This window comes from Ursus maritimus, unplaced genomic scaffold, assembly GCF_017311325.1.
Source record: "Ursus maritimus isolate PB19 unplaced genomic scaffold, ASM1731132v1 scaffold_23, whole genome shotgun sequence".
Classification (NCBI taxonomy): domain Eukaryota; kingdom Metazoa; phylum Chordata; class Mammalia; order Carnivora; family Ursidae; genus Ursus; species Ursus maritimus.
This window is the reverse complement of record NW_024424786.1, coordinates 40,305,596-40,332,186: the sequence shown is the minus strand read 5'-3', so window position 1 is coordinate 40,332,186 and position 26,591 is coordinate 40,305,596. Positions and strand designations below refer to the sequence as shown.

At 55.3% G+C, this 26,591-nt stretch overlaps 1 protein-coding gene and 1 long non-coding RNA gene across 3 annotated transcripts in view; both read right to left on the bottom strand.

Moving 5' to 3' along the window:
* Positions 1-421: 421 nt before the first annotated feature.
* Positions 422-3,846, bottom strand: LOC103679460. Its single transcript, XR_572949.2, has 2 exons — positions 3,254-3,846; positions 422-3,014 (listed from the first exon to the last, which is right to left on the bottom strand). It is a non-coding gene; the product is annotated as an uncharacterized LOC103679460 (long non-coding RNA).
* A 710-nt stretch (positions 3,847-4,556) lies between these two features.
* The window catches only part of FRMD8 (FERM domain containing 8), a 34,029-nt gene continuing 11,994 nt past the window's right edge, over positions 4,557-26,591 (bottom strand). Inside the window, exons 9-11 of one of the 2 annotated variants that reach the window (XM_040639400.1) lie at positions 26,234-26,377; positions 20,448-20,646; positions 4,557-5,848 (exon numbers count right to left, since the gene is read on the bottom strand). In XM_040639400.1, coding sequence (XP_040495334.1) covers positions 5,754-5,848; positions 20,448-20,646; positions 26,234-26,377 — 438 coding nt within the window. In that variant the 3' untranslated portion in view covers positions 4,557-5,753. Of the gene's footprint in view, positions 5,849-16,205; positions 17,999-20,447; positions 20,647-26,233; positions 26,378-26,591 lie in introns of those variants that run through there. The other variant, XM_040639399.1, reaches the window with a different exon arrangement.

The window sequence follows — 26,591 nt, the reverse complement described above, 5'->3', positions numbered from 1 at the left end:
GTATGGCACGTTTTGTGCTCTTTAGCTGGTCTCCCCTAGGCAGAGGGAACGACAGGTCCCCTTTCTGACAACACCATATGGACTCCAACCATTTTTAGTTCCCGGATATTGCTAAGTGTGCCCCAGCACCTTGACGCTGACCTTCACTGGCTGCAAGTTTCAGTGTCACATTTTGCACAACCATTAGACGCTCCCCACAGTGCGCGGAGCCCCCACTGGCGCCCACCAGGCTGCAGACCATTCGGGACGTGCCAGTTGTGAGGTTACCACGCTCCACTCAACCACCTCCGCACTTTCAGCTCCTGAAGAGCACATTGCAGCCGAAGTCCACAGTATGGAAACACATCCGACTTCATTTAAGAGAACTTGGTTTACAGAAAAGGTGGTAAAGGTCAAAGAACGTAACATAGCAATACAACAATTACGAGTTTGGAACTCCAACCTTTATTTGTGCTGTAAAGAGGGAAGAAAATGATTAGTCATCACGTACATGATGCAACAGGACTAGTTCTGAGCAACACAAAGTACTTGACCGCAGGTGCAATTTCACAACCATACACCCGAACAAATTTTCCCAGACAGACATGACGAATACTCTTTAACCAGGACAGCAATTTCATCGTACCCAAGTCACCGACTAAAACCGGACTATACCAACGAATTTTTAAACATTCCAAAAAGAGCCCAGAAGACAGAAATCCCAGAGGCAGTTTAAATATCGGGGAGTTTAAATTTTAAGTAAAATTTAAAGGGAAGAGGCACAGGACTAAACGCCACTGGTATTACTACTTGACCATGTCATAGATGCATCTCAGAAATAATCATCATAAACGGTCTCTCAGATCTTTCTCTGAATTTTTAAAAACAGACCACATCTAGTACAGGCTTCCTAGCCCCTTCCCATTTTGCTTATTCCCCAAACTGATTTTGACTGATAGTTGCCCCGCCAAGTACCGGATCAATTTGAACAGCACAAACACTCAAATTAAAGATACAATCGATTAACTCTAACCTTTGCAGGAAGTACATGGACTTTGCTACGTATATTACAGTTACAGGGACCACAAAAGGTTACTTTGTTACAAGAACTAAGGTAACGGCAACAATTTTTACTGCTGGTAATACAGACCACAAAGAGGAGAGATCTGTTTATAAAACAAAGTTCCTTTTAAAAGTCACTGCGTTTTCACTTTGCTCAGAATTTTCCATCACGAAATCTCAGTAAACAGAAACGTTACAAACCCGCGAGATCTTGTACATCTGAATCTCAAGGGCACACCCGAATTGTAAATTTACTAAAATTTAAGTACTTTAAAAACTCACAACTGGGGCGTTTAAAGCCTAAGACCTCAGCTCCCCAACACTGACTGCACACCTCACTAAAGCCACCGCAGCAGCGAGGGAAGCAGGGAAGGCTGTTACTCAGCAGATCTGCACTTCCGAACCCCTCCCCCTCCTAGTTCCTGCTTCTCCATCTTCCCCACCTTGTCGCAAAGCAAAACAATTTTGCCTCTTTCCCGGCATTCAGCAGATTTCTAAAGGATTTTTTAGTTTCAAAGCCATTTTTGTGCTTCCAAGTCAATTTAACTAGCATCAACTAGTATTTTCTCTGCCCTGTTGTCTATCACGTTCCCCAGAGCTCTACTTGACCTTTTTGCCGGTGAATTCCTTTCCACCCCACATTCCCTGCCACCCCCACCCTTGGCAGCATATACCCACCCAACCCTCTCCCTTTCTTCACCCCCACCCCTCCCAATAACCAGTGTCAAGGTGTGCCCCACCTCCACCCCTCACAGTCCTCCCATTGAAAGATTACTTTGAAAATAAATCAAAATTCACATTAAAAAGATACACAGAAGAATCGAAGATCACTAGTAGTACCCCAACTATCCCCTTCGCTTAGTGATCTGCAATGCAACCGGAATGCCCAAACCAGACCTGCCACTTCTAACAGCCACAACCGACTTGTACCCCCAAGACTGTAGCGTAACAAAATGACCCCACCCCCCAATTTGCCAGTATGCTTCATTTAAGCATTGCCTAAGGCATTTCAAATGTGAACACTTTCCCAAAATACAGGTTAAGACAATCACACTAATAACTCCGACCAATGCACAGGGAGGCAGGCAGGCAGCGGGCAGGCGGGTCCCTGGGCTCCATCTGCAAGATTCATCTACAAGGCATCCCTCTGCGTAGTGGCATGTTAGAATGTCCTACAGCTTCAAGAATCTTCTCGAAGCAACGTTCGTAGCCCAGAACCAGTTATGACGGGAGGCTCAATTTAGAAGATGCAGCATCTGAAAACCTCCACCCCAGAAAAGGAGGGGTGCCTGCTGGCATTCACGTGCCTGGAGGTCGGTGCTCCTGGATCGAACAATCGAAGCACACATCTGCGGATGGCCCGATGCACCTGCTTTGGACTTAATGACTGCCCCCACATAAGCTCATCTGAAAACCTTAAAAGGCCTCCTGAATACAGGACTTCCTGAGCAAGGCCTGGAAACCGGACACTGGAGAACTTCCATCTCCTAAGCCTCTGGAAATTCCATCTGCAGACAGCAATTTAGGCGGGCTCTCTCCTTCAGGGTCTCCCCTCCTGCACTGCTACGACTCACACTGGCCGGGGGCTCCGTTTCTCCCGGGTGCCATCTGATCACCACGATGAACACTCTAGTAACAAACCAGGGTCCATGAGGCATTTTGTAGCTTTGAGCCGGAGCCGTTGCGGCAGGCCCACCCGAGGAACACGTTCGATCCCCACCCTCTCCGCAGGCAAGCAACACCACCCCACCCCACCCGAGTCTCAGCAGGGAAGGCCTGTCCTCCTTCGCGGATTACCAACAGAACCGAACTTCTCAGGGCCTTTGGCAGCTTTCCCAGGCTTACCGGGTTACCAGAGGCAATGTTTTAAGCGAATGGATAACCTCGAGAAAGTTAAGAGGAGGAGGGGCAGAGTGGGATCACAGAAGTTAGCACGGAACCTAGAGGAAAAGTCCAAAGGGGAGCACTGCCACCTGGAAAACAAAGTGGGGGTCAATTTTGTCCACAGACGCACGAACACCCTGCCTCAGCACCCCAGCCTGTGAGCCATCAGGCGCCATGCCACTAACCACTTAGATAGCACCTTTCCTCCTCAATCACTCTGGAGACCACCCTCACCTCCAACAAGGGCTCTGGCCTCACACCCAGGCCCGGGTTCCACCAGGCTGGGCATGGCCTGGACCCTGTCCCAGGCCGAACCAAAATTACATACCACCCTGGACCAGAGCTGTCAGCCCCGCGAAGCTAAGTTCAGTTTCCACAAGACCAGGCCTCATCCCCACGCGGGGTCGCAACCCTCTGAAAAAAAAGGGGGCTGCTAGCATTGACAAGTTCAAGGTCTGTCCTCCTGGCCCACCTGCGGCCCCACACCCCACTGCCTTCCTTCCTGATCATTCTCTTAGCATCCACTGCCCAGTTCCGCTTCCTCTCCAGCCAGGGTGCCGAGATCCCATCTCCTCTCGCTTTTATCTGCCTTCCTCCCCCCACACAAACCAGGGCACTGAGGCTCGCTGGGGCCACACAAAGGCAGCGCCCTCCTAAAGGTCAAGTTCCCCTTCTCCAGAAGACAGCCAAGGCCTGGCCTGAACGGCTGTCCTCCACTGGGTCCCTGCGGGAACTGTCAACGAAACTCTCCCCACCACAGTTCCCCCAAGATCTAGCTTCCTCTTTAACCTTCCTTGTCCTTGTACCCCAGCCCCCTCGAGTCTCTAACTCTGTCATCTCCTCCATCTGTCCCCTGAGGCCCTAAACTGGCCACTTCCTCCCCACCACTAAACCCAAGCCAGCAGCCCTCCCTGTCGCTAACTCCTGATGGACAGGCCACAACTTTTGCTTTTATAGCCCTGTGCCGCGTCACTTGGGGCATTGCCCAACGGGACGATTCCTCCACCGCCACGGGGGGAAAAAAAGTCCCTCCCCCGCCCTGCCCAAGGAGATGACTCGGCAGGGTCTCCGTCTCCCCCCTCGGCCTCCCCCGCGTCCACCACCTAGATTCCCCGGTTATCCGCGCTTCCCCTTTAACAGTGCTTCGTGACACGGGGAAAAGGTTTCAAAGTCATATTTGGGATGCGATCTCCGTGGGGGAGAAGCCCCCTTTTCCTTTTTGGGGGCTGAGGGGACGGGGAGGAGTGTGCGGGAGGCGGGCTAGGGCCGCACTCCAGAGGGGGCCGACGGAAACGCCGGGGTCGCCTCAGGTCACCCCGCCCCGCACAAGTCCGAAAGAAGGGCCGGCAGAGCGGCAGGAAAATTCCAGGCGGCGGCGGCGGAGGGATCTCTGCGGCGGGCGCATCACTCCCGGCGGCGGCGGGGGGGGCGGGGCGCCTCCGCGTGACTCCGCGGGCGGTGGCGCGGCCTCGTGAGCGCCGGTGACGTCAGCGCCGCGGCGCGCGGGTGGGGGCGGGGCGGTCCGGCGCGGCCGGGTTCTGGACCCTCATCAGGGCAGCGGGGACGGGCCGCGGGGTGTCCGCTGTGAGACGCCCTCAGATGCCCCTGGAGCTTCTCTGCCTGAGACATTGCTGTGATTTGTGTGGGATTAGAAATGGTTGGGGGGCGAACTGATGAAAACGTTAAGCCCCGTGATGCTGCTGCGTTGTGGCTTGTGGGGAACGTGTTATGGTTTCGTTAGTCTCTGTTACCAGGGGCCTGAAGGTTTGCAGTAGTTCCTGAGAAAACAACGTCCTGGGATAGGCTACTTAATGGTTTTTCCTGGTGTATTACATGGAAATGAGTAGTTGCAAAATAATGAGATTAAAATCTTGTTTATGCGGAAAACAATACATACTTGCGTGGCTACAAGACCAAAGGAGTGTAGATACCCAACCTGTTTTACATTGGGAGGTGGGGGAAAAGGGAGACGTTAAAAAAAAAAAACAAAAGTCACACCCCCCCCATTTGTCCAGGGCATTTACAGCCCGTGATGGGCCTCAGGGAGCCGGTTCCATGACGTGAGGGCACTGCCTGCTGGCTGCTTACATAGAGAAGGCCTCCAACCTGGGTCTTTTTTTCTTTTTCTTTTTTTAAAGATTTTTATTTGAGAGAGCACACGTGAGTGGGGAGAGGGAGAGAGAATCCCAAGCTGGCTCTACGCTGAGCATGGACCCTGACATGGGTCTCGATCCCATGATCTTGAGATCAGGACCCTGAGATCACCACCCAAGCAGAAACCAAGAGTCAGATGCTTAATGGACTGAGCCACCCAGGCACCCCCAACCTGGGTCTTCTAAAGCAGAGGCAAAAGCAAACCTCTCAGACTCTAAGCCCCTCCACCAAGGCCAGGCCAAGCCAGGCCTGAGCCTTTGGTGAGGCTTTTGCAAAGGGCAGTTGGCATCCCCTCGCCAGAGTGAGGGGGAACCACAGCTTGAGACCACCATGTGGCCTCTGTTCAGCCCCGGCCCCCAGATGCATAGGGCAGAAGGACTGTGGCCAGAATAACCAGAAGTGCGAAGGTCTTCTTAGACCAACTCCCTGCCAGAAAGTCTCCTTCCCAAAGTAACCACCCACACCCCAAACAAAAACTTCCCTGACAGTAGGCTCCCTTGGCAACTGGGAGGAAACTGGGAAAGAATTCTCCCCCAGGCTCAGCGAGGTGGGGCTGGGCCCCTCCCTGTAGTTCTTGCAAAACCGGTGAGTCTCCTGTGACCCTCCGCACTGAAGACTGAGTTTGTGGCAAGCCCAGGCATGTTCACCAGCGGCTGCTTAGCTGAGCTCTTCTGCTAGGGAAGGATTCTGGCAGCTCCCCCTTCATCAAGATCTGCCCCCTCAGTCTTGTCCTGGCAATGTTTCCAGGGGTCGATTGAAGAGACTTGGCCTGAAAGAACAGTGTGGGAAGAGGGAATTACCTACCGGAATGTTCTAGAAAGCTGTGAGGTGTGTATGTATAATACTAAGCAAATTCTTTTCCTGCTGCGTCACAGTACCAGGCTGTGGGGTCAGCCCTTTATTTATCTACAAGGCGCCTGAGAGGTGGTAGTCACTGCTGTGCAGCTGCTTCCTGGGCCCAGCTTGAAGTCTTAGCTTGCTTTTCCCTACCTCTAGTCTAAAAATCGCCCTCATTCATATCATTCCCAAGTCCCAGAAACAAACTAACTTAGATTTCATTTTTCAAAAAAGTTAGGAGTAGGTGGAATTAGCAACAAAAAAACATTAGGATTTTACAAAGCTTAGGATTTCCTTCACAAAAGGAACTAAGGCCCTTTTTTGTGCCCTTGTGTCTGGAACTGCTCTGGCCACCCACTCCATTTTCAAGGACAAAATGGCCGTTTCAGAGGGTCCTTGTTTAGAAGCTCTCCTGGCCTCCAGTTCCACACAGCTTGTTTTCTTTGGGAAAGGAATGTACTTGAGGAGAGGTGAGAGGAGGATAGTGTTAAAAAGAAACAGCATATCTGGGGCGCCTGGGTGGCACAGCGGTTAAGCGTCTGCCTTCGGCTCAGGGCGTGATCCCGGCGTGATGGGATCGAGCCCCGCATCAGGCTCCTCTGCTGTGAGCCTGCTTCTTCCTCTCCCACTCCCCCTGCTTGTGTTCCCTCTCTTGCTGGCTGTCTCTATCTCTGTCAAATAAATAAATAAAAAAATATTAAAAAAAAAAAAAAAAGAAACAGCATATCTAAAATGGAGTCACTTGTGCTAAGACCCACCAAGATTTAATACCTAACTTAATTGCAGTTTCCGACCAATCAGTCTAGAATTCACTGATCAGCTCCAGTGAGGTAGGTTGCATTATAAGGCCCCTTGCTCGTCCCCCTAAAGGAAGGTGATCTTGCTTGAAACAATGTCTCTTTTGCTAATATCCTCCCTGTCATACCCTATTTCTGTCTATGAAACCCTTCTATTTTATACAGCTCCATGGAGCTTCTTTCTGTTTATCAGATGGAAAATTGCCCAATTCATGAATCATTGAATATGGCCAGTTGGGTCATTAACTTTGCTCAGTTGAATTTTTTTTTTTAAGATTATTTATTTATTTGACAGAGATAGACAGCCAGAGAGAGAGGGAACACAAGCAGGGAGAGTGGGAGAGGAAGAAGCAGGCTCCCAGCGGAGGAGCCCGATGTGGGACTCGATCCCGGAACATCGGGATCACGCCCTGAGCCGAAGGCAGATGGCTAACGACTGTGCTACCCAGGCGCCCCTGAATTTTTTTTTTTTTTAAGATTTTATTTATTTATTTGACAGAGAGAGAGAGACAGCCAGCGAGAGAGGGAACACAAGCAGGGGGAGTGGGAGAGGAAGAAGCAGGCTCATAGTGGAGGAGCCTGATGTGGGGCTCGATCCCGGAACACCGGGATCACGCCCTGAGCTAAAGGCAGACGCTTAACCGCTGTGCCACCCAGGCGCCCCTGAATTTTGTTTTTTAACAGTAGAAAACCACACAGGGACATCCCTGTCCTTCCTTGGGTAGGGGGGGAGGGGTAAGATAGTCTCACAATAAGGTGGACCAATGTGGCGCCTGGGTTCTGCCTCTCTTCTGCAAATAAGGCTAAAAATACCTCCACCCTGAGGGAGGAGAGCAGGCAGTGCGTCAGCACATTTCTTTAGATCAAAACAAGCTGTTCCAGGAAACACCCGTAAACAGGGCCTTGGCTCTCTGGGCGGGGCCGGCGATGGGTCCACCCCGCCCGAGTGGGTGGCTGAAGCCTTCTCCTTCCAGGGCAGCGCACTTAGGAGCTCAGGGTTGGAGGAGAAAGGACAGGAAAGGGCCTGTTGGGCAGCATCTGGGTTTTTCAGGGTCAGGGCCTGGGTTCCAAGGGCTTTCTAACGGCCTTGGGCGCCTCCCCATCTTGTTGTGAAACCAGCTCAGCCCTGTTTCCAAACACACACCAGCCTAGGAAAGCACCCAGATCTCCTGCTGGAGCCCCTGGAAAAGGGAAAGAAGGGCGAGAAACGGGTGGTACTTCAGGTTCACGCCAAGGGCAGGGCAACTAGAGAACGTGCCAGAACCCTGCTCCCATTCCCCATAGGTCTAGTTCCAGAGCTGCGGCTGCCCAGGTCACCTTGGCTGTCCACGCACAGGAGCCCCTCGGCTGGGGCCTTTTCGCTCTGAGCCACGAGGCCCCTGGGAGCCTGGGAGAGGAAGCTGCGCAGTCACCGTGTGCTGGCTGGGAGCCCATCCTGGCCCGCCTGACCTTGCCTCCCAGCAGCCCATGCGGGATCCGCAGCCTGCCCCTGCCCAGCCCCCACCAGCCTCTGCTGGCCCGGCAGGAAGCTCAGCCTCAGCCTGGGCTCAGCAGGCAGACCCCCGTCCCACAGTGTGGCCCCGGGGCCAATCTTAACCTCTCCCAGACATTCTTTTCTCGTTTCCACTTCATAATTCTGACCAATATTGCTCTGGCTGGAAGGCTCTTCGCCCGGTGGCCATCTGGCCCGACTGTCCCTCAGCTGCTTCGGGCCTGTGCCCAGAAGTCACCTTCGCAGTGGGTCCCGTGCCCCACTGGGACTTGAGCTTCTTGAGGGGGGCTGGTTTCTGTTTGTTCTGCCTCCACCGGATCCCCAACCCTGCAGTCCCTGGCACGCAGTGAACCTTAGTAAATGTGTGGACAAAAGCAGTCTGTGTTTTGTAAAGGTCACTCCGTCCACAGTGAGGCTCTCAACAAATATTTGTGATATTGGCAGACCAAAGGAAGAAAATGGGTACCCAGGTCAGCAGCAGCCCCACAAACTCAATGATAGGCCCCGATTTGGGGGCCTGTCCAGCCCGGACGCCCAGGTCAGGAGACAAGGAGAAAGGGCCCCGGGGCTGCTCCCTGTGGGCTGGGGCCCAGCAGCTCACCCTGAGTGCCTGGGCCTGCTGAGGGAACTCGGGAAGCTGTCTCTGCTGGAGCCGGCAGAAGGCGTTTGAGGGAGAGGCTGTCGGGGTACACACCCCCTAGACCCTGCTTTCTAAGGCAGAGGGGGAGATGGACCTTTCTACCTACATTCCCTGCTCAAATGTTCTTAGCCCACGTGGTCCAAAAAGCAGGCGGCCAGAGGGAGGAGGAGCAGGGAGGGGACCCTTAGGTGGGAAAGAGGTCCCCGGGGCGCCTGGGTGGCTCCATTGTTAACCGTCTGCCTTCGGCTCGGGGCGTGATCCCAGAGTCCTGGGGTCGAGCCCCGCATTGGGCTCCTCCGCTGGGAGCCTGCTTCTTCCTCTCCTGCTGCCCCTGCTTGTGTTCCCTCTCTCGCTGGCTGTCTCTCTCTGTCAAGTAAATAAAATCTTTAAAAAAAAAAAAAGAAAAAAAGGAGAGCGGTCCTTACATATATGACCTTTGTCTCCTGTCAGGGCATGGGGCTTGTGAGCTCTCAGTCCCTGAGGCCCTTTCCGGAGGCCTCCCGGCTCCTAGAGCCAGACTTTGTGCCTTGGCCACGCCTCCAGGACACCACCTGGACGATGTCAGTCCCCTGCATCTGGAGCTCCTGGACTCGCTGTCACGTACACCCGATACTCCTGGCCATCAGGCCCTCGGTGCCCCGCCCGACTGCTTTCTCTGAGTCTTGCCCAAGCTGACCTTCTGCCTAGAGCTCGCCCGGCCCTTCTGCCAACTCTAGACCCACCTTCGGCCCCCAACCGCGCTGAGTGCCTGTGTCATCACTCCCCAGCCCCCAGCAGAGGGAAGTCCTGTGGAACTAGCGACCTGGTCCCACAAGCCTTGTCTCCTTCAGCCCTTGCTGTGTCCTACCAGTGGCCCCCAGACTTCCTCAGCCTCCCTGTTGCTGACTGAGCAAGTCCCACTTTCTGAGACCTGTACTCACCTTGCCAGCCTCTCCCCAAGCCCCATCCACCAGGAATCCTGGCGACAGTTCGTCTGGGCAGGGACTTGGGGGACGCTGACATCCTACTACATTTGCACAGCCCCCAAGAAACCTTCCTCCTTCTCCAGGCTGCTTGCAGTCCCCACGGCCAAGCCTCCCCCTTGCACTGGGGTCCTGCTGCTAGAGCCCCGTCCTCAGGCCTGAGTCTTGTCTAGTCCCGACCGTGACTCCACGAGAGCACTGGTCATTTAAACTGTCCTTGAACCTCTGAAGGAGCCTTTTCTGCTCTGACCCCCGCCACCCCCCCCACCTCCGAGTGGCATCTGGGAGCAAGGCGTCGTGGCACTGGGGCGTCAGCAGGTACAGCAGAAACCCTCTGAGGGGTGCCGCTGGCCATTGGAGGCTGCTGACCTTGACACTGTGAAGGAGGCCTGTGCTCTCGCTGGCCTGGAGTATCCGATTACCACCACCCCCTCCACGAAATGCCAAGGTCAGATAGGCAGGGGACACAGAAGTCCAGAGGAAGAGCTGGGACTATTATTAACCTCCCTCTTGCAAATTGTATTTATGACAAGTAGTTTAAAATAGCTGGCCTGCTCAGTCTGGGTGGGGGAGACAGCTGGGAAGGGGGGCTGGCGGGCGGGGCCGGGGACAGTCAGCTCCTGCGGGCACAGGGTGGAGCAGGGGGGAGATGACTAACCCAGGGTGTGCCCACCCCACCCCCTAGATTTCCCCACAGAGCCCTAGCTTTAAATATTTTGACTCGAGATTATCATTTTGCAGAAAAACAAACAAAAAATTCCAAAGCAGAGTCTGTTTGCAGGACATAGATCCTGTTCTTTGGAAAAAGTGGGTCCCCTCACCAACTGGTGCCCTTGGAGGTCCAGGACCCCCCACCATGGGCTGTAGGAAGGTGGTGGCGGTCGGGAGCCAGGGCCCTTGCCCTGAAAGGAGGGACATATGCAGCGCCAGACCTAAGGCCCCGCAGATTCGGCCCCAGGTTCCAGATTACGGAGGTCTGGGCGGGGAAACGCGGGCTCCCTGCCTCTGCGGTGGCGCTGGAGGAGGAAAGGGCGGGCTCAGCTGCCCCCTTCTGGCCATCGCTGGACCTGCAAGCAGTGACGTTGGCAGACTCTCCCCAATTCCGCCCTCTACTCCCCCTGCCAAATTGTCAACCTGGTGGGGGCAAAAAAAAAAAAAAAAAGGCAGCCAACCCTGGGGCACCCGACTTGCTGCTGAAAACTGAAATCCTGGGGCGCCTGGGTGGCTCTGTCGTTAAGTGTCTGCGTTTGGCTCAGGTCGTCATCCCAGGGTCCTGGGATCAGAGTCTGTCACTCTGCTAGGCAGGGAGCCTGCTTCTCCCTCTCCCACTCCCCCTGCTTGTATTCCCTCTCTCGCTGTCTCTCTCTCTCTGTCAAATAAATAAATAAATAATCTTAAAAAAAAATCTCTTTCTAAAAATAAAGAAAAGAAAACTGAAGTCCTGGGGCACCTGGGTGGCTCAGATTGGTTAAGCCTCTGCCTTCGGCTCAGGTCATGATCCCGGGGTCTTGGGATCGAGTCCCGCATCAGGCTCCCTGCTCAGGAAGTCTGCTTCTCTCTCTGCCTTTCCCCTGGCTTGTGCTCTCTTCCTCACTCTCTCTCTCCCTCAAATAAATAAGATCTTAAAAAAAAATCTTTAAAAAATAAAAAATAAAATAAATAAAGTGAAGTCCTGACCCGGTCCTAACCCTGCCACCCTGTGCTGGGTGACATCGGGGTAATCCGCCTGCCTTCTCGAATTTGGACACGGAGAAAGTGTCCAGCGGCTCTAAAATGTCCTCCCTGCCTGGGAGAAGGAGGAGCAGTGAGAATCTGCCCTGAAGTCCCCCACTTCCCTTGGCTCAGGGCTGTCAGCGTCTGTCAGGCTCGAGGTCACAGCCAGGCTTGGCGTGACTCCCCTGCTCTGCCCCCCACCCCCACCCTCATACCCTCTCACTGTGCTCCTTTCGTCTCTATTACACAGAACCTGTCAGGCTCTCTCCTCTGGGAAGCCTTCCTTGATCATTGACTCTCCTCCCCGTCTGTTGTGGGTTCCCTTTGTCTCCTGGAGTTTGGGTGTGGCCGGCCTATCCGTCTGGGACACTGTGTGTGTCCAAAGTGGCTTGTGTCCCTGGTCATTTCCTAACCCTGGTGCCCCCTGCAAAGCCGGTTGGACTTCGAGCTGATACCCTTTGGACAGCTCAGTCACTGATTCTCTCAGCTGCTGGTGCGGGGGCATCTGGAACTGCTTGCTGCCACGGTCCCTCCAGGCCTCTCCTTTCCAGCTTCACCTGTGTGCCCTGAGCCGTTGGCTTCTTGGACTGAGCACGGAAGCTGCCCTGGCCGCCCTGCTGTATTCTGAACCCCATGGGGCTTCTGGCTCCCTGTGGGTGTCCTGCCTCCTGTGGCTGCATCTGCGCGGCCGCCTGGCTGCGGTTGTGGCAGGAGCCACCTGTGCCCGACTGGCCGAGAAGCTGGGACTGGGGAGGTCTGCTGAAAGGTCCCCGAAACTGTAAGTGGTGGAGAATGTCCCCAGAAATGCCCCAGCCTCGGAAAGGACTGCCTGTGTTGATGGTTCCCGCGACCTCTGCTGTTCGAGTTCTGAAGCGTGAGGGGGTCAGGGAGCCCCGAAGACCCCAGACCACTGCACCGACCCCCCCCCCGGATCTGTTCTGGTTTGGGGGCTACTGGAGCCAGGTGCTGGCCGAGCCAGGCTGTGGGAGCCAGACTGGTGGAGGTAAGCCACTTGCCAGCAAGGGCAGCTGGGGTTCTAGAATAGCGACCTTTGGTGCACTAAAAAGCCCAAAGAAGACCAAGACGGTACACCATTAGGGTGGAATTAGGGGTTGAATGGTGTCCCCTGCAATAAGAGATGTTCAAGTCCCAACTCTTGGGACCTCAGCATGTGACCTTAGTTGGAAATAGGGTCGCTGCAGATGTCATTAGTGGAGACGAAGTGACATAGGGCGGGCCCCTCATCCCCAGTGACTGGTGTCCTTAGACCAGACAGGACAGACACACACACAGGGAGAAGCCAGGTGATGACAAAGGCAGAGACTGGATGTATGCAGCTGCGAGCCAAGGAACGCGAGCGATTGCAAAAAGGCACCAGAAGCCACGCGGGGCAAGGAGGGATTGCTCTGCAGCTTTCAGAGGGAGCGTGGCGGGAGCGTGGCCGGCCCGCACCTTCTCCAGGACTGTGAGACGATACCTTCCCATCGTTTAAGCCCCCCGCCCCGGTACTTGGTGATGACAGCCCCAGGGACCTCATGCAGGTGGAACGGCAATGCACGAAAATACCTTCTGGAACGTGGTCTTCAGGGACGAGCGAATGAGCGACACCGCCACACGAAGATGCAGCCACACGGGTGGCCGGTGGCTCCACAGCTGTTCCCCAGCGTCACCCACAACCTCCTAGAGCAGGGCTGATCAGCCTCGGCTCACACACGAAGAAACTGGGGCTCGCGGAGGTGACTTCGGCCTCACAACGGTGGGGGATCCTGACCGTGCTGACCTCTCCTGCCTCTGCGAGCAGGGGCGCGCTGCTCCTTTGCGGACGTGAGCAGAACACTCCGCTCCGCCCTTGGGCGCGGGAAGAAATCACACAGGCCGCCTGGCTCCGCCAGGGACCGGGGCAGCAGGTGTTGCTACCAGCCCCATTTCAGAGGTGACGCGACAGAGGCCCAGAAAGGTGGTAAAATGGGCCTAAGGCTGCACCGCAGGGAGCAGGAGTCAGACAACGAATGGGGTCTTGGCCTTCTCTGATCCCTTCCAGGACAAGGACAGCTGTCCAGTGTGAGGACCCAGGGTGACCGGAATGTGGGCTGGGGGTGTGCTGGGAAGCCAAGGTGGGGAGGAGGGTAAGGAGTGCTGAGCAAAGGCCCCCAGGAAGGGAGACTGCAGGGTATGCTCTACAAGCAAGGGGAGCCAGTATGTCTGGTGGCCAGAGACCAAGCTAGGAACTGTGTGGACTGACGCTGAAATAGTTCTGGGGGCCTCTCTTTCAGAAAAAGAGTCTAAATCCTTCTTTTGCGTATTATACAAAACCACCCAACACACTGATAGGCTCTCCCGGAGCCCGGGGAGGGGCTCTTGGATTGGGGAGGGCCCTGAAGCCTGACCCCCATGCAGTCGGGGTGACAGCCTCTGGGCAGGCCGCAGCTGGTGGGGGAAGGGCTGTGGGGGGGAGGGGCAGAGGGCCTGGAGTGTAGTTGCTGTCCTCACCACCCACTCGGAGCAGGGATTTGGACTGGTGCCACCTCAGGGCCTGACCCCAGGGTGGGTGCTCATGGGGTAGGCAGTGGAACCCCCCTCAGTGTGGCCAGCACCCCTGCATGGAGAAGAGGGGGCAGAGGGCCTCACAGACCAGGAAGCCAACTCCCAGGGGAACTTCCGGCGGCCATCTTGCCATGTAAAGGCATGCTCCCCGAGGGGATCTGGGTCTCAGTTGGGTTCCTTCCCCTGACCCCTCTTTGGTCATCTCAAGGGTGCCTGGGGTTGGGATCACAGAGACCTCTCCCAGCCCCCAGGTCTACCCCTCCATCTGCCGGGTCCCTGTGCAGATCACAAGGGGTGGTTTGTCAGGGTCAGCCCATGTGGGGGGTGGAGGAGGACACCCAGTGAAGGGTGGGGGCAGTGACCTCGCCGTCTGCCATGCTGGGTGGCCACGAAGAGCACACAAAGGCCCTTCTGTGAGGGACAGCCCGTTGATGACCAAAACGCTGTTTATGTGTGGCTGGGGGGACACATTCTGCACTTAGGCCCACGAACCACCCAGAGAACTAGCGGTACAGACTGGGTAGGGGTCCTGCGAGGGGGTCCCCGTCAGCTGGAGCCTGCCCACAGACAGGCAGCGGCGCCTGCTCCCGGGCCTCCAGGGCAGGGAGTGGGACGAGGCCCGGTCAGAGCGACAGAGGAGGCAAAGGGGCCGACCTGGAACACAAAGCAGAGCAGGGCTGTGGCGGGAGGGGCAGCGTGGCAGACAGAAGGACGTCCCTCCGAGACGACTGCGTCCTGATCCCCAGCGCCTGTGAATGTTAGGTTATGTGGCAAAGAGGAATGGAAGGTGCCAGTCAGCCGGCTTTAACAGGGAGATGGTCCCCGATTATCCACACTGGCTCAAGGTAACCACAAGGGCCTCTAACCTGGAAGAGGAGAGCAGAAAAGAGAGAGATGTGAGGACGTCACTCGCTTTCACTGGTTGAAGAAGATGGAGGAATGGCCACCAGCCAGGCAGTGCGGGGGCTTCTAGAAGCTGCAGAGGGAAAGGAAATGGACTCTCCCCTGGAGCCTCCAGAAGGAATGAGGCCCTGCCAACACCCTGACCTTCGCGCAGTGAGATGGACTCGTTTCCAACTTCTGAGCTACAGAACGGTGAGGCAACGAAGGTGTGTGGCTTGAAGCCATTCAGGCTGTGCCCATCTTTTAGGATAGCCACAGGCGGCGAGGGCTGACGGGGCCTGGGTAAGAGGAAGGGGCTCCAGGTCGGCCAGGCTCCGGGCTGTTGCTACTCCCTCACCCACTGGAGTGGGGGTGTCCGTGCCATCGGCAGGCCCTGGCCTCTCAGGGGGTCCTGTCATCCCTGCCAGCTTCCAGACACAGGACTTTTAGAGGATGGTGAAGTGCCTCGTCAGAGCTTCAAGCACCCCAACAACCCTCTGAGACGGGTACTATTACCAGTCCCCTCTTAAAGGTCCGGAAGTGGAGACTCACATAAGTGCCCACAGTCGTGGCGTCATGCTGTCCTTGCCAGACGGAGGACCCCACAGCAGGCACGAGGGGAGAGGCCCTAGTCCCAGGACCTCACTGCCACACAGACCCGTGGCTTGCTCCTTCTAGCTCCCAAATCCTTCAGTGTGAACTCCAAACCCCAAATGGTGTGCTTACCCTACAGGGCCAAAGGCCGCAGCTACGCACAACAGGATCTGTGGCAAACTGCCTCCTGGCCAGGCCCGGGGCAGGAGGAGCCCTCAGCGTGGGCAAGAGGCTTCTCTGGCCTCTCGGCTGAGGTGCTGCGGTCCGGACTGTGCCCGGGGCCCACACCCCTAGGGGTGAGGAGGAGCGGGGAAGCAGGGGGTCTAAGAGGCCATGGTGGCATGGCTTAGGCTCATGGGACAGGGACAAAGGCTCCCGTCTGCCCACTGTCGGCTTCTTGTTCCCCTGCCTCCCTGCAGACCTCCCCACCTTGGTTCCCACCATGAACCCCCAAACCCCTCCTGGACCTTCTTACCCTGGGAGTCTCTGACCAGCCACTGAGGTTGGAAAACGTCACTCTGGGCTCTCCATCAAATTCAGCTCGGCAGCCCAGAGAGCCGCAGACCTTGATGAGTATTTAATACAAAGCCAACAAGCAGCCTGTAATCGACTCCCGGGGTGTAATTAACACACTCTTGCTATTTCATCACGTAAACCACCCAAAGTTTGCTGGGAATTTATTTTATTATTAATAAGTCATGTGATACAAAAGAATGAGAATATTCAAAGGGCACTTGGTAGAATACTGCTTTGTCCCAAAGGGCAGGCAGAAAAGGTCAAGGCACACAAGGGAAGCTCAGAGAACAGCAGAGAGACTGAAGAGTAAAAACAAGTAACGTGCGACCACGCCCGCCCCCCCAGCCCTTCAGCCCAGCAGATAAACATTCACCTGGGTCAAAACAGCGAGTGGGAGGAGAGAACCCGGGGGCTGGGTGCCAGGCGGGCTGGGTGGCCGGTCCAGTCCAGTGACTCCAGGAGGGGAGACAAGATGGCCTGGGGGGGGGGCATTCCAAAAGGCTGGGGACACTATTTATGATAACAAACAATAGAGTCCCTACTGCCGGAGGCAAGCCCACCTCAGAACATCGGGAGAGCTCAAAAGTCACCAAAAGGAAGGGGAGGGAGCAGGCTCTGACCCTGGGGGCCAGTCTGCACTTCCTCTGCCAAGGCTCTCCAGGGGAAGGGGGACAAGGCAGCGCCCGGTGCCCTGCGCAAGGTCTCCGGAAGCGAGTGAGGGCCACGGACCCACCTTGGAGGAAGCGGGGCTGGGAAGGCCCTCCTGCAGGCTGGCTCCTCGGGGAGAAGCCAGGAGGGTGAAGCAGGGGAAAAACCACGGCCAGCACCAGGTCCGGCCTCCCTACAATGTCCCTGGAAGGAGAGACCAGCTCGCAGGGAACACGCCGGGGTCAGGCGGACGGACACCACAGTGCCATCTTGAGGGAGAGCCGGCAGCCCTGAGGCGGGTGGGGGCATCGTCCTCAAGTTACCCCAGAGTTCCCAGGCTTCATGGAACCGAAGCAGATGAAAAAAGAGCAAAACGAAAACCTGAAGCCCAGGCTGGTTTGGGAGCCTCTCCGAGTGTGGAGTGTGGGTCTGGTAGGTGTGTTGGTCCACAGGACAGGACAGCCACCTCCCGGCACAGTGTTGTCCCCAAAGGCTGGCAAAAAGGCACTTTCCTTCCAGTCAGAATGTGTCCTGCCCACAAGGCCGGAGGGAGGGGCGCAGAGTGCTCCCCGAGCCAGGCCCTGCCTGGCTCCCCCAGTTCCAGCCAGCCAGAGAGGGGATGAGCGAGGGGCTTCACCCTCTCTGTGCCTGCAGTGGGTCAATCCAGGGAGGCCTCCTTCCCGCCCCACAGGGCCATGCCCAGACTGGCAGCGTGCGTGAAATGCGGCAGAAGGAACGCGGGGATGTGGTCACCAAAGTCTGGGGAAAAGACCAAAGACACACACTGGACCTACAGGTCCCAAACCCTATTCATCGGCCCCCTGCCGTCAGTGCTGCCACCGAGGACGTCAGAGCAGGGGACACTGTCCATCTTGAGAGGGGCACAAGGGCAAGTCCCTGGCTGGGAGGAGGTGGCCAGAGCCTCCTCAGATGGTCCTGAGACAGCCGTGGGGCTGAGTCCAGGGGAAGGGCAGGCAGGCTGCAAGAAGGACCCTGCCAGCCCTGCGCGGCCCGTGTGCCATCACAGGCCCAGAAGCCACTTCTAGCCTCTCGAGGCAGCCCTCCTGCCCAACACCAGGGCCGCAGCCTGGTCCTGCCCTTCGGGGAGAAGAATGCGGGGCCAGGTCCAGGGGGAGCCTCCCCCTGTCCCCTCCCCCTGCCCGGCGCCGCTGCCCTCAGCCCTGCTCCAGGCCGTCGGTGGGCTGCACCACGGTGTAGCTCCCCTGGCCTGTGGAGAGCTGCCGGCTGAAGAAGGACGTGGTGCGTTTCGGCTTCACCCGCTTGATCTGCTGACCTAGCGAGGGAGAAGAGGGACTCGCTGAGGGAGGGCTTCTGGAGGTGAGATGGTCCAGGCCCCCGGGGGCACCAGGAGCTGGCTCCTTCCAGAGCCTGTCGGACAGAGTCCCCCCTCGTCGCAGCCAGGAACTGTCTGAGCCTCAGCTCCGCACGGAAGCTCTCCCACCAGCGGTGGCAAGGGCGGGCCACGTGGCCAGCCTCCCGAACCAGGCAAATCCGCGTTTGCATGTGATGCCGGGCCAGCTCTGCTGTCCCTGGGGCTTCTGCTCAAACCAGTTCAAGAACAGACCACAGAAATACAACACCTGCAACACGGACGGCTTGCTGAAGGTGAGCCTCGGTAAGACAAAAAGAATCTTACGAGTTAGAATTTCAAGCCAGGTGACAAGGTCAACACCAACTGTCCTAAGTCATGTTGATCACACACCTTTGATATGATGTGATAAAAACGGCACTTTACCTCTGGGACCTTCCTCCCCAGCCCACAACCCCTGCCTGAGCACGAGGGAAGCGTCAGGCAAATCGCAGTGACGCGGCATCCTACAACATCCCCCAGCAGTCCTCCTCCAAACCGTCAAGGTCATCGAAAGCCAGGGAAATCCGAGAAACGTACGCAGCCCAGCGGTGCCTACAGAGAACGGACAACTAAATGTGGTGTGGTGACCTGCATGGAGCCGGCCACTGGGAAGGACATGTGCCCCAAGCGGAGGACTTCAGTTAACAATACTGTACCCATATTTGCTTGTTAACTGTAACAAATATACCAAATATTAATGGAAGATGTTAATTAAAAAAAAATCAAGCAACAAAAGAAAACTTGGCAACACAAATAAATGAACAATAATCCAGAAAGAAAACAGAAAGGACCAAGCACATAGGATCAGTCCAACCTCACTGATACCTGGACACCGACCCGAACAAGTTCTCGCGGCATGCTGGAGGGGGTGGAAGGCTGGCGCGCGCACCGTCTGACGCCGCAACCCCATTTCTAGAACTTATCCCGAGGAAGAGGTTCAGATTCCAAGTGAGGACTTAGCTACAGCTATGTTGTCTGCAGTGGCTGACAACCGGAACTGTCATGTCCCAAACAGGGAGCTGGGCGACCATGCCTGCTAGCCACGCCGAGGAAGACCACGATGGTGCAAATGGTTATGTTACAGAAAAACCGTTTTGCTTTGCCCGATTATAAAAATGACCTGCTTGGGGCGCCTGCATCTAGCATCTGACTTCGGCTCAGGTCGTGAACTCAGGGTCCTGGGATCGAGCCCCGCGTCAGGCTTCTGGCTCAGCGGGGGAGTCGGCTTCTCCTTCTGCCCCTCCCCCCACTCATGCTCTGTCTTGTCTCTCTCTCAAATAAATAAAATCTTAAAAAACATGACATGATTGTCATCAAAAATGTAAATACTACAAAGAAACCCAGAGAAAAAGTAGAAGCTACCGCAATCCACCACCACAGCTGGCGCGTCTCCTTCTTCCTACACATGGACGCGGTCTCGCAGGGGCTTGTCCTGATTTTTATTACTTGGCCTTATTTTGTGAACATCTTGCTATTTATGTATTCTTAAAGGTTTTTAAAGATTTTATTTTTATTTATTTCAGAGAGAGAGAGAGAGAGAAAGGGAGCGAGCACAAGAAAGGGGAACAGCAGAGAGGGAGAAGCAGACTCCCCATTGAACAGGGAGCCTGATACGGACCTTGATCCTAGGACTCTGGGATCATGACCTGAGCCGAAGGCAGATGCTTCACCAACTGGGTCAGCTAGGCCCCCCTCCATCTTGCTATTTAAATGCAGGTCTTAGTTCTTGCATTTAACAACTTCTTATTTTGGAATAATTCTAGATTTATCGAGAAGTCACAGAGATAATAATACAAAGAATTCCTATATACCCTCGTCCACCTTCTCTCGATGCTGGCTGGCATCCTCTGTCACCATCGTCTGTTTGCCAAAACTAAAAACTAAGCATTGGTGCCACGTGATTAACTAAAGTACAGACTTCCGGACCTCAGCGGTTCTTTCACAGATGTCTGTCTGCTCCAGGGCCCGATCCCAGACACCACACTGCGCTCAGGGCACTGCCTGTTTACCAGCTGCCCTGATTCCACCGGACGGGGCCCCACTGTTTTGTACCCACACCTGAAACAACAGGCATCGGGAGTTTCTGGTTTGTCCCATCTGGACACGGCCACAGGCAACACATCTGTGGACGACGGCAGTGACAGAAAAGGATCCTTCCCGCCGGGGCCCCAGAGGCCCCCATTCCCAGGCCCAGAGCTCCTAAGACGCGACCCTCACCGGGCTTCGCCCCCTCTCCCCAATTAGGTCCCTGCCAGCTGGACCCTACTTCGCTAGCTCTGGAACTGCTCAGCACCTCCCTGTCCCCGGGGCCCCCTGTAGCGTGCAGACGTGCGTGCGTGCGGAGTACGTGTGCGTGCGCACACTCACTCACCTTCCTCCACGTAGTCGATGGTGGAGAGATGCTGGAGGCGGCTGCACACCACGCTGCCCTGTCTCCGCAGCTGTGGGCGCTGAGCGGGAGGCGGCGGGGAGCCGGCGGCAGGGCCGGGCACATTCTCCTGGGGGGCGGCGGGCTCTGAAGTCTGGTTCAGCTCAATGCAGTACTCAATGAGGCCGCTCATCAGCTCGGCCTGGGGAGGAGAGAGCGGCTGCCGTGAGGCCCAGCCCTTCCATACCCTGGAGGAGACAGACCTGGACCAGATGGACCGGCAGGGCCTTTGGCTGGGGGAGGCAGATGACGAAGCGAGCATCATTTACACAAGAAAGGAAGGAGGGGACCAGGGGAGGCATCCATCTGCGTGACCTCGGAGGTCAGTAGGGGTCCCCGTCTCAGGTCTGGGAGGTGGGGTGCTTCAGAAAGAGTGTTCTAGGCAGAAGGCCCAGGCCCGGAAGGCTGAGTGCCGTGGGCCGCAGCGGTCAGGCCACAGGGGGAAAGGAGCTCAGCTGTTAGGGGAGGATGAGGAAGGGAGGAAGAGGAGCCAGGTGTAGGAACAGGGGAGACCTTCTGCGAGAAGAACCTGCAGGCCTATGAGGAAGGTCCTGCACAGGGTGCGGGTGGGCGGCTCCCTCTGAGCCCATTCTTCAAGAGCGCTACCTTCTCAACAAATTTCACACGTAACCCACGTTGACAGAAAAGGGGAAGTGACCGGGTGTCAGTGAGCATGGTCCCCCATATGATGGGGACACCAGGGGTCAGATGGATCCACAGACAGAAAGCCATCAGCGGGCAGCGACCCTCGGGTACTGAGTGCCTACCCCGTGCCAGGTGTTGCGACAGGGCCGTGGGATACGGCAGCGACCGAGGCAGGTCGACGCCTGCCTGTGCTTCCAAGAAGAGTCCCCACAGGAGGGGCAGGGGCCAGGGGGATGGCCCCACGGTGACACAGAAGTGGCCTGGTACCTGCCCCCACCCAGTGCAGCCCAAGGCCTCCGGGAAGCCACACAACCCATCCTGGGGAGGGGACCCAGGAGCAAAAGCCAGCACCCATTCTCCACACCTGCCTCCTTTTCTCACCGAGAGACTCCACAAGCAGGGCGGGCAGTGGGCTGGAGAACAGGAGGGCAGCCAGTGGGGACAGAGGGCCCGGGGCTGTAAGCACAACAGGGAGCCCTCTAAGTTCCCTGGAACAAAGCCTCAATCACAGCGCAACGCTCCTGAGGTTCAGGGAGCCCGCCATTAAAACTACACTACGCTTGACAAAATTAATATCCATTCAAGATAATGCTTGGCAAATGAGGAATAGAAGGGAACTTCCTCGACCCAATGACAGTGTCTCTGAAGAAGTTGCAGCTAACACCATACTTATTTAGAGCAAGACTGAACCAACCTCCCTCCAAGGTCAGGAGCAAGTTGGGATGTCTGCTCACACCGACTCAACACTGTACCGGGAGTCCGAAAGAGCGCAATCAGGCCAGACAGAGGAACACAGACACGACTATCCTTAATCACAGACAACACGACTGTCTACAGAGAAAACCCTTAAGCATCTGCAGCTAAACTATTAGAACCAGTGAGTGAGTTTAACAAAGTGGCAGGACGTAGGAGTATGGAGATAACAAAATCAGCTGTATTTCTACATATCACAATGAGCAACCGAAAATTGAAATTAAAAGTCATGGTGTTCCTCCCTTTCTCTTCTTCCTGTTGTCTAGCGTGTGGATGTGATGGCTGGAGTTGAAGCAGCTATCCTGGACCATGAGTGAATGTAAGAGGAAGAGAATATGCACGGGGGAGCAACAAGGTTAAAGGACCCTGGGTTCACCGTAACAGGTCTTGACTGGACTGCCTACCTGTGATGTTATGTGAGAGAGAAATACACTTTTGTGTCACTAAAACACAAATAAAAATAAATAAATTAAAAAGTACCATCTACGGTAGCACCAGGGGGAGAAAGAAAGCAAAGCAAAGCAAAGAAATACTTAGGGATAAATATGATAGAAGATGTACATATCTGTCTGCTGACAACTATAAAATATTAGTGAAAAAAATAAAAAACAAATAAATGGCCTAGAAGACTTAGGATGTCAGTTCTCTCCAAATTAACCTACAGATTCGATGCAATCTTAGTCTAAATCCCAGAAGGCTTTTTTGGGGGAAGGAAGGATAGAAATCAACAAGCTTATCCTAAAATTAACACGGAAACGCAAAGGAACCGGAATAGTCAAAAACAATTTTGAAAAAGAACAAAGTTCTGGAAATCATACTACCCGAATTCAAGACTTACTATAAAGTTTCAGTAGTCAATATACTAGTACTAGTGAAAAACAAACACACAGACCAGGGGCACAGAACAGATAATCCAGAAATAGACCCACACACACTTGGCCAATTGAATTGCAACAGAGACACAAGGGCAATTCAATGAAGAAAGGGCAGTCTTTTCAATAAATAACACTGGAAAAAGGAAAAAAGAGAAGAGAAAGAATCTTGATCTATATATCACACTTCACGTAGGAAAGCAACTTGAAGTGGATCATAGACTTAAAATTATAAAACGTCTAGTTTCTAGAATTTTAGTAAGAATTATAGGGGTGCCTGGGTGGCTCAGTCAGTGAAGCGTCTGCCTTCAGCTCAAAGTCATGATCTCCAGCTCCTGGGATCCAGCCCCACGTCCACCTTCCTGCTCAGCAGGGAGTTTGCTTTTCTCTCTCTTTCTCCCTCCTTCTGCCCCTCCCCACCACTTACGCTCTCCCTCCCTCTTTCAAATTAAATAACTAAAATATTTTTATTTTATTTTTTAAAGATTATTTATTTATTTGAGACAGCGAGAGCTAGTGCACAAGAGAGCACCAGCAGGGGGAAGGGGAGAGGGGGAAGCAGATTCCCTGTTGAGCAGGAAGCCTGACATGGGGCTCAATCCCAGGACCCCAGGATCATGACCTGAGCGGAAGGCAGACAACCAACTGAGCCACCCAGGCGCCCCAAATCTTTTTTTTTTTTAAGACTTTATTTATTTATTTGACAGAGAGAGAGAAAGAGAGAGAGAGAGAGCATAAGCAGGGGGGAGGGGCAGGGGCAGAGGGAGAGTCAGACTCCCCGCTAAGCAAGGAGCCCGATGCAGGACTGGACCCCAGGACCATGGGATCATGACCCGAGCCGAAGGCAGATGCTCAACCATCGGAGCCACCCAGGCGCCCCAGTTTGGTGGTTTCTAACAGAGGCGATGTGAGGTTTATCACAGAACCCGGCAATCCCACCCCTAGCTACTCAGACAAGAGAAATGAAGCCATCTGCCCACACAAATGTTTAGAGCATCTTTACTCACAAAAGCCCCAAACTGGAAACAGCCCCAACATCTTTCTTCAGTGGGTGAAGAGCTGACCTGAGGTTCATGCACGCTGTGGAATACGATGCGATGATGTAAAGGGACCAACTGACATGCCCTGCGATAATGGATGGATCTCGAAACACGAAGGTCAGGGAGAGAAGCCAGTGTCAAAGGCGGCCCATGTTATGGACACCGTGTGTACCACCAGTGGTGTTCCTAGGCACCTGTTGATGGACGTTTGTGCTGTTTCTGACGCTTCGGTTATTATACACGGAGCTGCCCTAACACCTGAGCACAAGTCTTCGTGTAGACGTGCTCTTCATTTTGCTTGTGTAAGTACGTGGGAGTCCTGTGCGTGTACGTATGTAGCTGAGTGTATTTATAGAAGGCTCTGGAAAAAGCGAAACACTAGGGAGAGCGAAGGGAGGCACCAAGTAGCAGGTGGGGCATGACTCCGAAAGCAGACAAGAAATGTACAAAACGATGAATAAAAAAAAAAAAAAAAAAAAGACAACCCCAAAGAAAAACTGGCAAAGACTTCAGCAGGCAGGACATCCAGATGGCAAGTAAATACAGAAAAGCTGCTCAACCTCGTCAGGTGGCGGCGGGGGGAGATGCCAACAAAAGCCATGCGGAGATGTGGGGGGCGGTGCAAGTAACTCCAATAAAAAATGGATGAAAGGTGTGAACAGACACGTCTGTGAGTATAAGAGCTGCTCCACTGCCTGACTGCTGTGGTTACACAGGCACGTGAATGCATCAGGACTTACTCTTAAAACGGAGGCTGGGGGCGCCTGGGTGGCACAGCGGTTAAGCGTCTGCCTTCGGCTCAGGGCGTGATCCCAGCATTGTGGGATCGAGCCCCACATCAGGCTCTTCCGCTAGGAGCCTGCTTCTTCCTCTCCCACTCCCCCTGCTTGTGTTCCCTCTCTCGCTGGCTGTCTCTATCTCTGTCGAATAAATAAATAAAATCTTTAAAAAAAAAAAAAGATTTAAAACGGAGGCTGGCTGTAAATTATACCTTAACACAATGGACTGAAAAACAAAGGAAAATAACCGTAAAGAGATGGCACAACTCTCCCTCCAGAGCGGCTAGAACGGGCCAGGCTGGGGAGCGGATGTGGAGCAGGAAGCACTGGCATGACTGCTGGGGACAGCTGTTGGGGATGGCACGTGCTGACCTGCTGGCCCGGCCGTTCCGCTCCCAGGTGTCCACCCACGCATGCACACAAAGGACACGTGTGACCGTGATCGTGGCAGCGTTGCTGGCAACAGTCCCAAACCGGAAACCCAAGTGTCCCTCAGTGATGGCATGCGAAAGTCAACACTGGTGAATTTGGATGCTGGAACACCAGAGCGCGTCTCGAAAGATCGAGCCACTACTACCCGCAGCGAGGATGGAGCGGAACACACCAGACAGAAGAGAATACACTGGTGCTAGAAGGTTCAAGACCAGGCTGAACGACTCAAAGGTGAAACAAGCCAGGAAGGGGGTCCCCAGGTGGGGGGGGAAACGCCTGGGAGGGGGCTTGAGGGATCTCCTGGGGTCCTGGTTCTATTTCGCAACCTGAAAGCTGACATGGGTTTATTTTGGGAACATCTGTTGAGCTATATGCTTAGCATTTGGGCGCTTGTCTCTATGTGTAATTCACTACAGCATTTACTTTAAAAAGGGGTCTAGCTTAGTGATGTGACAATTACGGAGTCATCAGCAGAAAGGTGGGGCCGGCCGAGCATCCAAGCTGTGAGAGGGAAGAGCTCTTGGACGCTACGGCAGGGGGTCAGAGGAGCTACGGCAGGGGACGGGAGTGTCCGGGAGCTCACGGTCAGGCTGAGCAGGGACGGAGGACAGACGTCTGCGCTCGGTGGCAAAGCAGGGGCCTCTGGGCGTATGGCAGGGAGGTGCAGGGGTGGAGGCGCCGAGGGGGAGGGGAGGCCAGAGTGAGAAGAGCGTCTATGGAGGGTCCAGAGACCCCAGATGGCGGCCGGGGTGGAGATGTACTTTCAGGGACAGGAGTCCCGACCAGTGTCTGTGCTGAGTGAGAGGGAAGGCCGAGGTGTGGAGGGAGGCCTGTGCCGTGACCAGGCCAGGAGCAGGGGGGCAGGGGTGGGGGCTGGGAGAACAGAGTGAAACAAAGGCACTGTGGGGACCTTCGCCCTGCCATGCCTGCTCCCCCTCCGAGAGCACCCAACTCCCAGGAGGCCTGGAGGACGGGGAGCCGTGCGGGCTGGTCACACAGCACAGGGAAGCCCGGGGTGGCATCCCCCCAGGCCTCTGACTCACAAGCGTGGCTCCAGGTCAGCTGATGGCAGCTCCCCGGGTCCCCAGGCCCTCAGCAGCCCTCTCACCTCCTTGTCAGCCAGTCTGGAGCCTCCAAATAGTCTGGGGCGCCCTGAGCCCGGGCTACCCCACCGCACCCCCAGCCCCGCCACAGGCGACGCCCACTACCTGCTTGGAATAGATCTTGAGGAGCTTGTTGACCGGTGTGCCCTCGTTGTCCCCATCGAACTCCAGCCACAGGACAGACTCCTCCTCCTCGGGGGAGGTGTGGTCCCACGACAGCTCCTGGAAGCGCAGGCCCAGCAGGACGTGCTGGCCAGAGGGAGACACGGAGCTTGGATTGGGCGGAGCAGAGTCCACTCCTCTCCCCAGCCTGCTCAGGTGCCACCAGGAGGGGACACCTGGCCAGGCTATTTACCTCCAAGGCGGAGTCTAAATTCCCGTATGAGTTTCTCTGAGGCGTCCCTGATTTCATCAGACCCTCACAGGGGCTGTGCTCTGGGGAGGCGGACAACTCCTACCCCAC